At 40.1% G+C, this 18,491-nt stretch overlaps 2 protein-coding genes and 1 long non-coding RNA gene across 3 annotated transcripts in view; 2 read left to right on the top strand and 1 right to left on the bottom strand.

Annotated features, from left to right (window-relative positions):
- The first annotated feature begins 1,714 nt into the window (after window positions 1-1,714).
- Window positions 1,715-3,175, top strand: LOC137871399 (putative nuclease HARBI1). The gene is made up of 5 exons (XM_068709213.1): window positions 1,715-2,147; window positions 2,238-2,353; window positions 2,443-2,554; window positions 2,633-2,962; window positions 3,159-3,175. Exons 1-5 carry the CDS (start codon window positions 1,715-1,717, stop codon window positions 3,173-3,175), a joined length of 1,008 nt encoding a protein of 335 aa, XP_068565314.1.
- A 750-nt stretch (window positions 3,176-3,925) lies between these two features.
- On the bottom strand, window positions 3,926-4,916 carry LOC137871045 (uncharacterized). Its single transcript, XR_011102775.1, has 3 exons — window positions 4,597-4,916; window positions 4,387-4,457; window positions 3,926-4,131 (listed from the first exon to the last, which is right to left on the bottom strand). It is a non-coding gene; the product is annotated as an uncharacterized lncRNA (long non-coding RNA).
- A 1,489-nt stretch (window positions 4,917-6,405) lies between these two features.
- psmc6 (proteasome 26S subunit, ATPase 6) overlaps window positions 6,406-18,491 on the top strand; it is a 29,371-nt gene continuing 17,285 nt past the window's right edge. Inside the window, exons 1-5 of the mRNA XM_068708600.1 lie at window positions 6,406-6,516; window positions 7,054-7,133; window positions 7,873-7,912; window positions 9,001-9,053; window positions 12,642-12,709. Coding sequence (XP_068564701.1) covers window positions 6,432-6,516; window positions 7,054-7,133; window positions 7,873-7,912; window positions 9,001-9,053; window positions 12,642-12,709 — 326 coding nt within the window. The 5' untranslated portion in view covers window positions 6,406-6,431. The remainder of the gene's footprint in view (window positions 6,517-7,053; window positions 7,134-7,872; window positions 7,913-9,000; window positions 9,054-12,641; window positions 12,710-18,491) is intronic.

Below are 18,491 nucleotides of genomic sequence, written 5' to 3'. Positions count from 1 at the left end.
AAATATCACGTTACCATGAAAACGACAAAAAAGAAGATGTATAATTGTGGGTATTTATTTTATACTTTGTACTCCCTGATTTGAATGTCTTCAGGCTCTTTCCTCACAAGATGAGAGGTCATTTCATATAATCAATGACAAAATAAAATATTTGATGGATAAATAAATAAATATCCTTTATTTTTTGTTCCATCTTTAACCCTTAATGTTTCTGTGTAAATATAATAAGACAGGCTGAACACACGTGAGCCGTCCTCTTTGTTTACCTTTTTTTTAACGTCTCCATGTGTCCACTGGTTACCCCGTGTTTAACGTCATGTTGCTATGACTTGTGGGTAATTCCCTTAGGCTAAGTCAGCATACCATGCTGACTCACGGAAAGGGTTCATAAAGGGCTCAAAATGTCTGCGAGAGAGCCGTCAAACACTTGAGGATTTGACAGTGGGACAGAACTAAACCCTCACGGACTTCGCAGGAGCGCACCTCAAAGTCCGTGAGTCCATAAGGGGGGACATTGGGATTTGGCCACTGTCATGAGGTGTGGTGCAGGGGTAGAGCAAAGACTCAAGCACAGACACTGGAGACGAGGTGGAAGGCAAGGTTATTTTACTTGCACAAAAAAAGTAAGAACCAAGAACTTAAAGCAACTCCAACAGGGAGCAGGCAAAAATCCAAAAACTGTAGAATAGGCAAAGTCACAAAACATAGAAACAAACACGAGGACAAAATACCAGAACATGAAGCACACTTGGGAAGGACAAATGCTGGAACATGGAGCACACACGGGGAAGCAACAAAAACGATCTGACAACCAGAACAGGGAAGCAGGGGAGTTTATATGAGAGGGGTTGGCAGAGGGAAAACCAAGGGGCAGGTGATTGGGCACAGGTGTAGTGAATGAGGGTAATCAGGCAACACACTCAGACCCAGTAAGAAGCTGGGAGGAGGCCAGGGGCGGAGCTACACAGACAGAGACACAGACACAGGAACAACAGGGGCCAAATCCAATCCTGACAGACACGTCATGATTGCTAATAACCAATCAAGTAGTGAACGCGGGTGTGGGCGTCATCGTTTCTAAACGTATCCATTTACGACCGTCCACACAAATACGCAACCAGGGGCCTGTTGTTTGAAACCTAGATAAGGGATTAAGCCGGGATATGTTGGTTATCCTGGCTGAATTTAGCCTGCAGTCGGTTGTTCGAAAGCTGGATAACTTTATCCTGGTCAAGTTACCATGGTGATTTATTCTCTGCAGCTAGCCTGCTCCAGACCAGGCTAAATGCCAAGCTTAGTTGATTCTGTTGTCTTATCTTTGGAGTCAGCGGCTGCGCTGATCAGAAATTAATGTGTTTTATACAGTCATTCCATGTTCTGATGAAGGCTACACATTGGCCTCATTTTTAAACAAACACGTAGGCTAAATTATTATTTTAAAAAAAGAAATAAAACAAAACATGATCAAATTTTAAAAAAAGAAATAAAGTTAGCCTATTACGATAGTTCTTTTTCATAATTGGGGCCTATTTGTGTGTTCGTCATTGTAAATAAAGACCCTTCATATTGTTTGCCAGCTCAAATCTGATTTTATTGCAGTCATTACAGTAATTAGAAATGGCTGCACTTGCAAAGGTGCTTGCAATTAAGTCAGCGATTAGGGTAATAGCCTACACTATATTAAGTCCCATGAACATGTGTCCTTTCCTTCACAATGGCGTGTCCTATTTTGGAGGACATTGTGGATGATGAGGTAACCATTGTTCGGTGGGCATTTCGACCTCAGAAGGTGGTCAGAGACAGGTCAGATCCACTGGTGTTCAGTGACGACTATCTAATAGAAAGATACAGATTTTCAGGAGAGGGTATTCGCTATCTGTGTGGAATACTGGGTCCCAAAATCCAGTGGCGCACAGCCCGGAGCCGCGCAATGACGGTTCCACAGATGGTCTGTGTTGTGCTCCGTTTTTTTGCAAGCGGCTCGTTTCTCTACTCCATCGGGGATGCTGAGAACTTCAATAAAGGAGCTGTGTGCCGGGCCATCCGCGACGTGTATTTGGCACTTAAATCAGTCGTGCACATTTTTGTTACATTCCCTGGCCACAGACGACTGTGTTACATCAAGGAGGGTGTTTACAAAATCGCAGGTAATATGAAATACACACACAAAGAAAAGTGTAGATAAAATGGGATGGGCTGCACATTATGTTTTTCACAAGGGTTTATTTTTATAATAGCTTTCCCTAATGTCATTGGTGCACTGGACTGCACTCATGTGAGGATAAAGCGCCCCTCGGGTGTTAATGAGGGCGATTTTGTAAATCGCAAATCGTTCCACAGCATCAACGTTCAGGTAAGAATGACCTATGGTTACTGTTAATAAATAAATTAATCAATCATGTGCTTCAAATTGTGTTAATAGCTTTCATCTTATTCTTTCAGATGATCTGTGATGCTGACTGCATTTTCAGCAATGTGGAGGCAAAGTGGCCAGGCTCTGTCCATGACGCACGAATCCTTCGGGCCTCTTCGATTCACCAGAAGCTGTCTCAAGGTAAGCCATGCATTTGTTAAGCAACTTCAACATCAGAATGTGTCAAAGGTGTATAACGGTTACATCTTGCACCCTCAGGCGAATTTGCTGGCATAATCTTGGGCGATAAGGGCTACGCATGCCAGCCGTTTCTGCTTACACCCTTTGCAGACCCCCAGGGGGGGGCCCAGATGAATTTCAACCTGGCCCATGCAAGGACAAGGGGCAGAATTGAGATGGCATTTGGCCTTCTGAAAACCCGTTTCCAATGCCTCTGTCATTTGAGGGTCAAGCCAGACAGAGCCTGTGACATCATAGTTGCGTGCACAGTACTCCACAACATCGCCATCATCAGGAGGGAAAGAGCTCCTAGAGTGGCCCTCCAAATGAACTGGGATAATCCTGCTATTTTTCCAGACAATGTGAATGGTAGAGCTGTCAGAGATCCGTATGTTGCTAGTTATTTTAGTTAACTGTATTTCTCTTTTGTTGAAATAGCTGCTGAGAGCAGGATTTTTTTTATTTTGTTTTTTTTTTTTATTTAGACAAGGCAACTTTATTTGTTTAGCCCATTTTTACAAAAAGTTGGTCACAAAGAGCTTTACACAACATTCTCTGCCGTTAGACCCTCGCATCAGTTGAGGGAAAAACTGCTTAGAGCAGGATTTAATGAATGAAACGGGGAAATGACTCCACAGTATTGATTAAATTGTTTTATTCACTGTCTGTTTGGAGCTGTGGAGGAAATGAGAAACAACATTGAATACCTTGTATCATTGTCATGCTTACAATGTGCATTAAACATACTTCTTTCTCTAGTTTTTTGATCTCGAGTTCCAACTTCCTCAAGGTTGTTTTTTTTTAATTTTTTTATTTTTTATTTGTCTATCCAGATCCTCAAGCTTTCGCTTTTCAAGCTTGATTTTTGCATCTGCCAGCTCCATTTGCTTCAGAAGATTAATTGCGTAGAGGCGTCTGACAGTTTGGGGATTCTGTAAAAAACACATCAGTTACTAGTACAGGAATCGTGGACACTGGATGTCATTCATGTGATAGGCTACTTACTATTTCTGCAGGCAGGCCATCATTTTGTTCAGCATCTGTGTCCTGTTACATATGATATCCTCCATGAGCACCACATCACTGACTTCTTACACAGAAAAATTCCACAAGATTGACAGGTTACCTCAAACCTCCTTGAATCCAGGGACAGAGTCTCCTCATCAGCTTAGGCAGATGTGCCTTCACCCTGACACCATCAAATAAAACTCATGTTAACCAAGTGTAAACTTGCAAGACATGTTGAGCCTTTAATAACACTTACTGGATCTTCTGCTTGAATGAGTGTGATATCATTGCCAGACACTGCAAGACAAGCTAAAGTCAGTCCACAGAACACCATAAACTTATTGATTCCTTCAACTATGTACCTCGTATGAAGGGCGCAGTCTGCAATTCATTTGCAGAGCCTGTAGCTGACCCTCCCTCCATCATCGGCCTGCCTCGATTCTGGTCTAGGGCAATTGATTCTGCAGGTGTGAATTCCGCAGATGGTGGGCCACCCCCCGTGCCAGACATGTGTGCCGCCTTCTTGACTGCTGAAATCAGTGCATACATGAAAATCTGAATGAGACACGGTTTATTGAAGAAAGTTTACACAAACAAGGAATTTGCTGTGGCAAAAGGCATACATAAGGACAAAAATGACATGCAGAAAAATACACATAGGCTATTATATAAATGCTGGTAGAAGTAATGATATAATACAATTAAAAAAGTGTTAGCCAGGACCTTCCAAATAATCTATACACCTTGTTTGTGCATAGTTATCAGCTATTTATTGAAGCACTTACCAGACTGCAGAATATTCTTATATTTAATTTTCACCTGTTGCCAGGTGCGTGTTTGGCCACTTGTATTTGTGCTGTATGAACGTTACATGAGATAGAAAAGATTTGCACAGTGAATCAATTCCCACTGCTCATAAGGCTACAGCATTTGCAAAAAGAACTTGAATTACAATGATGATAATTCATTAAAGTGTATCGTTTTAGATTACTTACGCATTTAGTCTGTCAGCAATCGTCTGCCACGCATGCTCTCGTATTTTTATGGTGGCAGCTGCGTTACCCTTTTTGTTAATCCGATGTTTCACCTCCTCATACGTATCCATTAAGAGCTGCTGCTCATTTGGGGAAAAGTAGGCAGCTTGCGTCCTCTCCATTTGACCTGTTAAGACTAAATGTTTAATGTGTAACCCTTCCAAAAAATTCACACACCTCATTTAAACATTATCAGAAAATTATTCAAGCACCAACAATGTTCTTATATTCACCACTTGTTATCAATTTTCATTGCTTATCATTAAGGCAACACTTTTTAATTTGTGAAAGGAACTTAAATTGTGATTAAGGATTTTAGTTTTGGATTACTTACCTACTCATTTAATCAGTCCGTCTCCAAACTTCAAGACAGCAGCGGTGCTTCATTTTATGAGAGGTGTGTCACCTTACGTCAGCATTCAGATCCGCTGTTCATTGGAGGAAAGTGTCCACACCTGTCGTCTCCTCTGTGAATCTGTGATCAATCTCTGTGGTCTAATGAAGAAAGCCATGGCCGCGCACTTACTCGAATTAGTTAGACCTGGCTTGACAAAGCCGCCCCTCCTCAGCCTAGCTCGGCATTCGAACAACCAATTAAGCCAGAATGAACTTATGAGACTTTGTCCAACTTGGCTTTCCCACTTATCCTGGATGTCTTTATTCTACTTTCGAACAACAGGCCCCTGGAGTTTTCAAACTTATCTGTCCTCGGGAGCGTTTTCAAACTCCTCCGTTTTCGGTGCCCGAAAATGCTGGCGTAGTGTGGACGCTCAGTGTAAATGTAGCAAAACATATGCATTTTCAAATGGAAGCAGTGTAGTGTGGACGTGAGTAAAATAGCCCATAAAGCAGAGTAAGCTTAAGGGCAACCACTTTGTTATTGACAGGTCACTCCCAGAGTCGTATACGCCGTCTCTACCACTCCTCCGCAGTCCAAATATGGTCACTTCCGTTGCTAAAAACAAGATGGTGAAGGCCAAAATGCCGAACTCAATCACCCACCAATGGGAGACGTCCCAACGACTATCCACTTCTTACTAACAGTCTGTGATCTGAAAAGTATTGGTGTGTGTAAAAGAAAACCAGAGTCACTTGTTCATAAAAATAACTTCTCTCCTACAGTAGTGGCCATTTGTCCGATAAATAAAAAAAACAACAACCAAAGGGCCACTGATGCACCATGTGGTTTCCTGCTCTGGTAAAAAAAACATAGGCCCACCCCGGTGCATGCTGGTCCTATACCTGCCTACTCATATAAATAACTACGGGTGTCCACAATGTTACCCAATTCATAAGCAAACCAACTAACCTAAAAACTAAGTATACTTAAACAACAAAAAATAATTCAACTAAACGAATGACAGTCTTAATATATCAAACAAACAATCTAACCTAGATAAGCAAACATCTAGAATAATTAAACTATACTACTTGTGAAAAAAATAACTAAATACTAACTAATACTAACTAATAAATAGCTCCTATAATATATTTACAAACACATATGAATACATCTGAGCGAGAAAAACTACAAGTAGCCTACAGATCTAACAGGTTATAACTATTTCTGTGACTTCCTGTTCATTCTTTGAAGGCGGCTGAAAACTAATGTCAGCTGGACAAGTTGAAAACAAATTGTCGCTGTGTAAAGGCTATCTGTGATTCATTTCGGGGTGTACTTATTTTATGTCACTCAGCAGACTTGTTACAGATCTGCACACTGTCGTTAGCAAAGTGTCAGGGTCGGGGCGGACACCGTTGTGACGCGACAGTTTCCCAGCATACAGTGGGGCATCATGGCGGACACAAGGGAGAAGGCACTGCAAGACTACAGGAAAAAATTACTCGAACACAAAGAAATTGACGGGAGGTTAAAAGAATGTAAGAGACTATTTTATTTTGACGTTTGTGGTGTGGTAGAAATACATCTTGTATGTATTGATAAGATAAATATTATTGGGTAGCCATCATCAGCTAGCTGGCCAGCTAGCTAGTGCTTTGTCATGCAGTTAGCATCCTCATAGAAATGAATGTAGTGCTAAACCGGTTAACGCTAGTAGTGCTATCTTAGCTAAGAAGTAACGTTAACGCACTGTAAGTAGACTAACAATTGTAAGAAAAATGCTATGCCGGGCAGTAACTAACGTTAGGTCAATAACTTCTCAAATTCAGTGAACTACAGCCTTTGTAGCCATTATTTCGATACACATAATGTATTTATGTCTTATCTGTTAACGTAATAACGAAATTTACGTGACGCTAACTTTGACCAGCTAACGTTAACTTCCAGGCATGTTTGTTTGACAGTGTGACCACAGCTTCCACCCTCAGCTGTAACGAACAGTTTTCTTGACTGAATTTTGGTGCTTGATAACTAAAAACTAGAATCAACATATTCTGGCCTCCTTTGTTTTCTAGTGAGAGAACAACTGAGAGAACAAACTAAACAGTACGAGAAATCAGAAAATGACCTGAAGGCTCTGCAAAGTGTTGGTCAGGTAAGAATATTTATTGTCTAAAACTCGTTAACATTTTAGCCTCTGGGATCTCAATGAAGGGATTAATTCAAGTTGTTGCAACAATAGACTGACATTTTATTTTGTAGATCAACACAATGACAGGCAGTCACTGGCATAAATTGAATATCGGAGACATGACCATTTTGAAAATAATTGTTAAATTCATCATTAGTAAAAAATAATCACTATGGTAACAATTTCCTGTCTCAGAATCTGAAGTTATTGGTTCTGTGTTTTAGTGAAGTTCCTCACACAATACTGGTGCTTTCATTGACATTGAAAAGGATTATTATATTCTGCTGCCAGATAAGCAGCTTCACGATTATATATGAGTTGACCATGCACCCTTAAATTTTATCTGGCCTATCAAGATTAACCGTGCTGTTAAAGACCAATCAAATTCTTCTTTATAGTCTAGAGGAGACACTAAGTTGGCTTTATAACTTTTCTGACAATAGTGAGAGAAAATTTCTGTAAAACAGGATATTATTGAACACATGGTATGCAATGCATATTTTTATCTGAATGTTTATCACACGTCTTTCATCCAGTCTTACATACAGTTGTGGGTCTATGAGATCTACAAGATGTGGGTCTGAGTAAAGAGAAAGGAGAGGGTTCAGTGTGTGAAGACAATGGAAAGGGCCTAATTAGAAAAACAGGAGGGAGTGAATAAAATCTGCGTCTACTAACTACATCTGTGCCTCGTTCCCTGCAGATTGTTGGAGAAGTGCTCAAACAGCTGACTGAGGAGAAATGTAAGTTTATTGGAACATATCTTACATTTACAATTGTCACAGTACCAGCAAAATAATTTCAACAAAATATTGTTCTGCATTCATCTGCAACATGTATCTGTGCAACAGATCATAAAACTCATGGTTTAGATTGTATCACGGATCGGATTAGCACCAAAGAAAAAAACGGGGCAAATATAACTTTTTTAGATCCCTGATCATGTTTTTTTCCCGCTGATCATTGATGATCCATATTGGCTGATACAGATCCCTTTTGTTGATTGATTATAACAGCTGGTCTACAAGGCTCCAGACAATTTTTAATACTAAATGTTATCCTTTTACTTTATTAAAGTAATTTTGATGGTGCTTTTTCTTTGTGAAAACACACAATTCAGATAAGGAAATTAAAGGTAAAAATAAAAGATTTGTATTGATTAATACAAATCGTGTCAATAGTGGTTTTAATGATGTATTATAATCTGCTTAGAACTAATGTAAAAAGGTGATAATTCCCTCTTGTATTTATCAAAATTGTTGTGAAAACATTTTTTTTTTAAAAACTGCATTTATTCAAGTTTCTCACTAACACTACATTTTACAAGAGTACATGTGAACACATCATGATAAAGTTATAATTTACATTCGCCTAATACTCATTTTCACTGTAGCTGTTAGCGGTGCTGCTACCTACCTGTTAATTTTAAACATGGATTGGTTGTTGACAAAGAGATCTGCAACTTGAAATGCATAATTATGCTAATAACAATCCTCAGTAATAATTTTTTCACACTGTGATGGTTAACGTTAATAGGAGTAATTCATCCGCTGTTCACATGCGTGCCGAACCGCGAGAGGGGATCCGTACGAATCACGGATCGAGTATGGTCCGTGACACCGCTAGCAACACGTCACTCTCCACCCTTTTTCCTCCATTTTGGCTTCTCTCCTTCAACTGCTCTGTGGCAGGCTCATATTACGCAAGATCCACCCTCTTGAAGCTTGGCAGCCAAAGGAAAATAACTAATGACAGCCTCTAACTGTGACACGTCAGACTGATTAGCTCAGACCTGTAAAACTAATGTAATTTTTTTTTTTTATTATTCCAGTCATTGTCAAGGCCACCAACGGCCCCAGATATGTGGTTGGATGCCGCAGACAGGTAGGTGGTGAACACATACCAATGTGTATTAGCTTCTGTTATTGGTGTGTTGCCAGATTTTATGTTTTTTGTTGTCATTTTCAGAAGACTGATAGACATTTATGCAAACAAAATTAATACAAACTTGCCTGCAAATATTTGTGTCTGGACCCAAAGGTTCAGTAAAGCATCATGCTCAAATGCTAGTTACAAGTCTTCAGTAAAGCATGATGTTCATTTAGTAAATGATGGTCCCTTTTAGAGTCAAATAGACCATAAAGCGGAGTATGCTTTGGGGCGGGGCTACCTTGTGATTGACAGGTCTCTCTACCAGCGCCATAAACAGCGTCTCCACGACAATCTGCATTCTAAATATGGTCACTTCCTTTTACTTGTTGCAAAAAATCCAAGTTGGTGACAGCCAAAATGCCAGACTTGAGGCTTCGAAACGGCTGTTCACAAACTACTCGTGTGATGTCACAACAACTATGTCCACTTCTTATATACATCCATGTATATAAGAAGTTTAAATCCAGTCAATCCAGACAATCCAGTCTTTAGTGTCCCACAGCTGTGTGAAGTCTGAAAAATGTCCCCAATGCATTTCACCTGCTGTAGGCACCAGGTTTTAACAATACAGAGAAATATATGCAAAAAATACAGACGGTATCTCTGCTTCTGCATCATAAATTTGATACTTTGTTTTTAACCGTCCATAATAATTCTGACTAGGGCTGCAACAACGAATTGATAAAATCGATTATTAAAAGCGTTGGCAACGAATTTCATTATTGATTCGTTGTGTTGCGCGATTATTACGCCACTCAATAAGTCGCGGAGATGTTTGAGTATAAAAAAAAAAGTTGAGTTGAGCGCGGAGCAGAGCGAAGGTAGAGGAAAGACCATCAGAGAGACCCGTAATGTTATTCTGAAACGCATGGCGGAGGCAGAGAAATCAGTACGACCTAAGTCATCCAAGGTGCATTTCACACTAAATAAATCGAAAAATTGCAAGATATGCAAAAGCGTCATGGCATGGCACGGGAGCACCACGGCGATGATTCAGCACCTAAAATGTAAACATGTTGGAGTCCTTGATGAGGAGGAAGGGAGTTCAACAGCAGGTTAGTCACTACAGAATCCTACTGTTGATCCATTCTGAAGTGAGGAACATAACGTCCCTCCAGTAGCTCTTCTGGTGCTGGTGTTTACTCGTTACCCAGCTTGACAAGTTAGCGTTAGCTCGTGTTAATAACATTAGTAAAGCAGGGGTGGTATAGTTTGCAAGACTAAAGACACGTTTTTATTCACTCTCCTTTTCCCTGCCGATTCATCGATTAATCGAAAAAATAATCAACGGATTAATCGATTATTAAAATAATCGTTAGTTGCAGCCCTAATTCTGACCATGGTTGACGTAAGGTGGAACCTGGAATGTAAGGTTTTACAGTTGGATTTTATGTAATGGACCTACACAAAATTAATAAAATTGATGTAGTGCAAAATTTTAAATTAAAGTGAAGTGGTGCATGCATATGTTTTCACCCAACTTACTGTGGGGCCCCTAAATAAGACCTGGTGCTACCAACTATTAGCGGTGGGGGGAAAAATGTATTCTTAGATGCATTGGGATTCTCTCATGAACGATTATGGCTCGATGCAGAAAACTCAATAATCGGACATTTCAAACTCAATTCACAACGTTATGATTGGCTGTAACAATTCTGTGACACTGGGCTGTCCATTCCTTACAGCTTCCCTGAACGTGCATCTTGTTTGCGTTCTAAACTAGACTAAATACTAGCAGAGTTTTGGTGAGAGCGGCCCGATTATGAATCATGTCTCGAAAAAGTTTGATGCATTAAGAAGAATCGCTAATTGTTTTATAATCGCATCGTAGCCCTCTGAAAGCGAATTGTGAGGTGCCTAGAGATTCCCATCCCTACCAACTACCTTCAAAAGCCATATAATTAGTTTAATTTAAAACGGCCAAGCCAAAAACCCATATAAAATATGTCCTCCACCTATGACACATGTATAAAGTTCCATGAGTTTTTGAGCATCCCAAGCCAGTGAACCATCAGCTTCCTTTTTCATGGCGAATGATGCGTTGCCACGGCAACAGCGTTCAACGAAAAGTCACAATATTCATGATTATGCATCATCAATGTGTTAAGGCTATCTTTACCAAATTTGAGACTGATCTGGTAAACTGGCTAGGAGGAGTAAATAAAAGTATAAAATATGACATTTCCTTTTGCCAGTAGGTGGCGCTATAGGTGGAGTTATTGAAGATTTTGCATTTGAAATGTGCTAAGGGGTTGAAGTAGCATCATGCATAAGAAGTTTTGTGCAGATTGGATAATGTACCTTGGGAGTTATAACAACTTCCTTTTTCATGCCGAATGAGGCAAAATGGCCGCCCCGCCACGTCAAGGTTCTTCATTGAAAACTCTAGCTTTTGTTAACTTTACATCACAAAGGTCTTAACAGCATTCTGACCAAATTTGAAGTCGATTGCATGAATTCTGTAGGAGGAGTTCGTTAAAATACAAAGGCTGAAAAAGTGAAAAATCACAAAAACCTGAAAATGGATGAATTACTGTAGCGCCCCCTAGTGGTTGAATGGAATCAAAATTGCTGGGTATGTTCCACCATGCGATATACAGCAAATTTGGTGATTTTAGGACAAATGGTTGAGACGTTATGTGTATTAACATACAAGCCACGCCCCAAGAATTTCATTGGTCCGTACCTTTTAAACGCTATAAGATATCAACAAGCTTTTTAACTTTTTGTGATCTAGATCCAATAATGATCCACCACAAATTTGGTAGCAATTGGACCAGGCGTGTAGGAGGAATTCGCAAAAATGTGTTTTTCACAAAATTCAAGATGGCAGAAAATTTTGGTAGGTGGAGTTTAGGGGTCTGAGAGGCTTTTTTGTAGAGCTAGTGGAGTTGGACTTGTGTGTTAAATTTCAAGTAAATCGGACATACTGGCCGAGTGGCGTCGCCGGTGCAAATTGTAGGGGGTGCTAGAGAGCCATTTTTTTACACACAAAGATGGAACCTATATCAAATGGCTATTTTCACCACGCCTGACTAGTTTGCAAAATTTGGTGAGTTTTCATGCATGGCAAGTACCCCCAAAAAGCTCCCAAAGCTTAAAAATCATGAAAAATAATAATACCCCTTACAATTTCAACAGGGCCTTCGCTGGCCCGACGTTGTCGGTTTTTCGGGCCCTAATCAATTTAAATTCCATGTTGTAATACAAGAAAGAAATTGCAAGGCACTGTCAGTGGAGAACTCTTTCATGTACTGAGAGACATTGACTTGAAAATGAGCAGGACTATAATGCAATCAATGTACCTTTTACTATTATGTCTGTTTTTGGCCCGTTCAAAAATTGACATATCTGCATATACATTTACATACACATTGTTTTGCCCATCAGTTTTTTTTATATAATTTATTTATTTTTACAAATCAAAATTGTTGATTGATGGTGTTTTTTCTGGATAGGACAAAAAGAACCAAATTTGCACTCATTTTCAACCTCAGTCTTAAGAATGTGAACAGTAATCTATGGTGGCTTTCATTGCAGTTGGACAAGTCTCAGCTGAAGCCAGGGACCAGAGTGGCTTTGGACATGACCACACTCACTATAATGAGGTAGGCTGAATTTATTTACTTTATTTAACGTTCAGGCTACATTGAAGACGGAACGGATGCGACCTGTTAGCACAGGGGTCGCTAATGGGCGGACCGCGGTCCGGATCCGGACCCAGATGCCGTTGTATCCGGACCCAGGACCTAAAACCGATAGATAATTGAGAATTATTACATTATGACGGAGCGCTTGTATTTTAACCGGCGCAGCTTTTTCAGCCATTACGGCACTCTTTCAGCGGCGCAAATCACATCACGTGATGTAGCTCAGCCAATCAAATGTGGGTATTCTGACAAGTTTCCTGACTCGAGTGAGATGTACACGCCTGGGGGAGACGAGGAATGAGAATGAAGAGTAGGATAATTATTACGTGAGTCAGAGAAATTTCACTTGATGTTCTCCAAAGAGAGAAAAGTGGTCAGAGAGACCAGAGTCTTTAACCAAGAATGAACAGACTCTTATAGGTTCATTCTTCCCACGGACAGTTTAAAACCAGTATGTCTCATATGTTCAGAGACCGTGACGATTATTAAAAGCGGTAATGTGAAGCGTTACTACGAGAAAAAGCCCAACTCTTTTGAGCAAACGTACCCACTCACATCTGAAATGAAGACACAGAAAATAAACCTAAGAGCCCAATATGATCAGAATCCTAACACGTTAATTAATTGACCAACTATGATGTTAACAGATAATAAAGCTGAAACAAGTAGTTTCATAACCACAGATAAAGTTGCTGCACACAGTTTATCTTGTTAGAAGCTGAGAAAAATATAATATTGTGGCTTTTTTGATTGACATCACTTCACACCTGAATGAACTGAATTTAAAGCTGCAGGGCAATTCAGTGAAATCAATTTTTCTTAAATGAAGTACAAGTTAAGATGCACATTTTTTAAAAGCTTTCTGTTATGTCAGTTATTCTTTAAATCCAGCCCTTATCTTACTTGAAATGAGAAGAACATTTATTTATGTATTTCTATGTATTATTTATAATCCATCAAGTTAAATGTGAAAACTGAGAATAATAATTGTTAAAATATAAGAGATGTAGGGCTGGGCGGTATGACCAAAAATGTATATCACGATATTTTGTAAGATTATACCGGTTTCACGGTATATCACGGTATTTTTTTTCCGCGTAAATGCATTAACTAATGTGAAAGAAAAACTATTCAATAGTGCCGAGTGAGTCCAATAAACACTGAATACTGAAACAAGAAACATTGAGGAAAGAAGTTTGTCTTTTAAAGTATTTATTCTCTGGCCAGAGAAGGCTTCACCGTCATACAGACTACAGCGCAGTCTGCCGAGGATGAGCAAAGAGTTCAGTCTGTCTCCTGCTCTTAAGCATCTCAGCACACAGTAGGGGGGACAGCTGTTTATGTGGCGTGTCTTCCGTCTCTTCCTGCTTCCTTCACCTACATTCCCCTGGGTCCTAAGACCTTCCACGTACATTTTCTTATCACCGTCTATGTACCAGCTACATTTATAACAAATACCACACATATTAGTCTAATCAGCGTTGCATATGTGTCTAACCAAAATACCCCAAAAAGCAAAAAATAAATAATTAAAGCTGCAAGCAGCGATGAACGGGCCCTCGCCTCCTCCCGCACGCCGGGGGTGCCGGCGGGACTCCAACGTTTGCAGCCGAGATCGTCTGCGACAGTCGGACAACGCGCGTTGGAGTCCGATGATTTTTTTCTGCTTGGACCACGTGACGCATGAAATGATGCTATGCAAATAGTCCACACCATCCAGTATCCGCTGTGTGGTGCTACAGAGCATGCAAAAACATGTTTTATGTTGCTCTATAACAACTGTAGACAACATTGTGTAAAAGTCATGTAAATCGGATGCCAGTTGTCAAAAAACGCAGAATTACTTTGGCCAGCAGGTGGCGCTGTGAGTATTAGTGAAAATTAGCTTGTAGACATCCTCAGGCCATGAGTGTTATCAAGCATGGGAAGTTTAGGAGCGTTTGGAACAAGTCCGGCTGAGTTACATCAGCTTTTTTCATGGGGAGTCACGTAAAGTAGCCGCCCGCTACGGCTAAGCCATTCTGTCAAACGTAAAGCTTTTGATAACTTTTAATCACAAAGGTCTTGAGACTGTACCGACCAAATTTGAAGTGGATCCGACAAAGTGCCTAGGAGGAGTTTGTTAAAGTATAGCGACTAGAAATGAGCCTAAATCCATTGAAAAATGACACAAAAATCAAAATGGCCGACTTCCGGTACGGTTTAGAGCATGGTCCCAAGAGACTTATTTGTAAGTCTCTCTGAGATACATAATCCTACCAAGTTTCATACAGGTACCTCAAACGTAGCGCTGGGGTTGCTCTTTTTTTCTCTTTTTTTGGAGGCAATTTAAAACGGCCAAGCCAAACACCCATATAAAATATGTCCTCCCATTACCTATAACACATGTATAAAGTTCCATGAGTTTTTGAGCATCGCAAGCCACTGATCCATCAGCCTAATTTTTCATGGCGAATGATGCGTTGCCGCGGCAACAGCGTTCAACGAAAACTCCCAATATTCATGATGGTGCATCATCAACATGTTAAGACTATCTTTCCAAAATTTCAGACTGATCTGATGAACTGGCTAGGAGGAGTAAATAAAAGTATAAAATATGACATTTCCTTTTGCCAGTAGGTGGCACTATGAGTTATTGAACATTTTTCAATTGAAATGTGCTAAGAGTTCAAGTAGCATCATGCATAAGAAATTTCGTGCAGATTGAATAATGTACCTTGGAGTTATAACAACTTCTTTCTTCCCGGCCAATGAGGCAAAATGGCCGCCCCGCCACGTCAAGGTTCTTTGATGAAAACTCTAGCTTTTGATAACTTTTCATCACAAAGGTCTTAAGAGCATCCCGACCAAATTTGAAGTCGATCGCATGAATTCTCTAGGAGGAGTTCGTTCAAATACAAAGGCTGAAAACGCGAAAAATCACCAAAAAACTGAAATTGAGTGAATTACTGTAGCGCCCCCTATGGGTTGAATGGAATGAAAATTGCAGGGTATGTTCCACCATGCAATATGCACAAATAATGCAAATTTGGTGATTTTAGGATACACGATTGAGAAGTTATGTGTATTGAAAAACAAGCCACGCCCCAAGAAGTTCATTGGTCCGTATCTTCTTAACGCTTTAAGATATCAACAAGCTTTTGATAACTTCATGTGATCTTGATCCAATAATGATCCACAGAAAATTTGGTAGCAATTGGACCAAGTGTGTAGGAGGAGTTCTCAAAAATGTGTTTTTCACAAAATTCAAGATGGCGGAAAATCTAGGTAGATCAAGCAGACCTTAGGGGTCTGAGAGGCTTTTTTTTTTAGAGCTAGTGGATCTGGACATGTGTGTCGAATTTCGAGTAAATCGGACATACTGGCCGAGGGGCGTCGCCGGTCCAACTTTGAGGGGGCGCTAGAGAGCCATTTTTTTTCACACATATATGAAACCTATATCATACCTCTATTTTCACCAGGCCTGACAAGTCTGCAAAATTTGGTGAGTTTTCATGCATGGCAAGTATCCCAAATATGCTCCCAAAGATCTAAAATAAAAATCAGAATAATAATAATACCCCATACAATCTCAATAGGGCCTTCGCTGGCCCGACGTTGTCGGTGGCTCGGGCCCTAAATATATATATATATATATATATATATATATATATATATATATATATATATATATATATATATATATATATATATATATATATATATATATATATATATTGAGTTTTTGAAGTGTTTTTGTTTGTAATATGTATAATAATCATATAATTTAGTTATCACCACTGATAATTTAACAAACATGACGTAGATTGGCTTGCAGTTATCAAGGTGTACATTTCAGATTGCATCTATGAACACATGAAAATAACTTGCGTGTTCTGCTGAGGTGACGTAAGTTGCTTGTGTTACCACCAGCGGCATCAACAGTGGCTCCAAACTCGCAAAAACGTTGGATTTTTTTAAAACCAAAACACTTCCAAACAGCAGACACAGCTCCTCTCTTGAGCTCAGACTTTATTGGTGCATCTCCGGTCTCTCTTTGTTCCTCCTGCATCGCTCTGTCCTGTTCTTTAAGTAACGCGACGGAGCCTCTCCCAGCTGTTAGCAGACTAGCTAAAGGGCAAGCTACCGAGCTGTATAGTTGAGGCCAAAATTATTAGCCCCCCTTATGAAATTAGACAAAACTCTTGATTTCTCCATATAAATGACCATTAACAACAAGTGTTTATAATGTATTTGTTTCCAAAATAACAAAGACAAAATGTCCACTAAGTTTGATTAGGATATTTTATTGATACACTGAGTTGAAACAAGAAAAGGCAAAAATGAGACATCCAAAATGATTAGCCCCCTGGCCATTAATAGTCAATAGTGTACCCTTTCTGAGCCACAACTGACAACAACCTCTTAGAGTAGTTCTTTACTAGGTTGGCACAGGTCTCCTGAGGGATTTTGGCCCATTCTTCCATTGCAAATTCTTCCAGCTGGTCCAAATTGCGTGGTTTCCAAGCATGGACATTCGCTTTGAGCACCCGCCACAGATTCTCAATAGGATTGAGGTCTGGGCTCTGTGTGGGCCACTCAAGGACCTTGGTTTTGGTATGCTTCAGGAACTGTTGCACCAATTTCGATGTATGCTTTGGGTCATTGTCTTGTTGGAAGACCCAGCGACGACCTAAGGATAGACTGCGAGCAGATTTCTGCATATTATCCCTCAAAACATCAACATAATTTTCTTTTTTCATGATGCCATGCACCCGAACAAGGCTCCCTGTGCCTGAGGCTGCAAAACAGCCCCACAGCATGATGCTCCCACCACCATGTTTAACTGTGGGAACTGTGTTCTTAGGGTTGAAGGCTTCTCCCTTTCTTCGCCAAACATAAGCAACATCCATGTCCCCAAAAAGTTCCAGTTTAGTCTCATCAGACCAAAGCACAGACTTCCAAAACTCATCTTTACCTTTCAAATGTTCACGAGGAAACCTCAGTCTGGCTGTGATGTGCCCCTCTTTGAGTAAAGGGGTTCTTCTGGGATGATGGCCCTGAAGCCCACCACGATGGAGAGCCCTCGCAACTATGTTCCTTGAAACATCAACTCCAGAAGAGGCCAGGTCAGCAACAATCATCTTGGCAGATGTCCGGGGCTTCTTGCTGACATCTCTGACTATTTTCCTCTCAAGAGTTCTTGAAATCTTGCACTTACGACCACGCCCAGGTTTGTTTCTTACAGAATTTGTCTCCTTGTACTTGGCAATGATGCAACGTACAGCGGTTCTAGACACTGTGAAACGCTTGGAAATGGCAGTATAGCCTTCCCCCTTATCATGAGCCTCCACTATCTTCTTTCTGAGCTCAAGACTGATTTCCTTTGTCTTTGGCATGGTGAGTAAAAGTAGTACCTCTCAATAATGTGTTCAAGTGCCTTGTTCCTTCGAGTCTTTTTATGCTGATTGAATGCTCAGGTGTTGTTAGGAAGCTAATTGACTGCACAGGTGTGGCTTGAAAGCTGATTGGTTAATTAAGTGTGTTTGAAAGCAGAAATTCACATGGGGGGGTAATATTATTGACCACCCCATCAGGGGGGCTAATATTTTTGACCACCCTGTTTTTCACTATATTTGATATAAAGCGAGCCTAAAAATGTATTTTATATTCCAAAATTTACCAAAAGCTACTAAATAGCACTGGTGAATGTTTGATTATATTACATTACATTAGTCATTTAGCAGACACTTTTATCCAA

The sequence above is a fragment of the Cebidichthys violaceus genome, unplaced genomic scaffold, assembly GCF_023349555.1.
Source record: "Cebidichthys violaceus isolate CVI_PGR_0920_01 unplaced genomic scaffold, fCebVio1.0.p SCAF_14, whole genome shotgun sequence".
In the NCBI taxonomy this organism is placed as follows: domain Eukaryota; kingdom Metazoa; phylum Chordata; class Actinopteri; order Perciformes; family Stichaeidae; genus Cebidichthys; species Cebidichthys violaceus.
The sequence above is the reverse complement of the archived record's forward strand: the minus strand, read 5'-3'. Positions and strand labels throughout refer to the sequence as shown.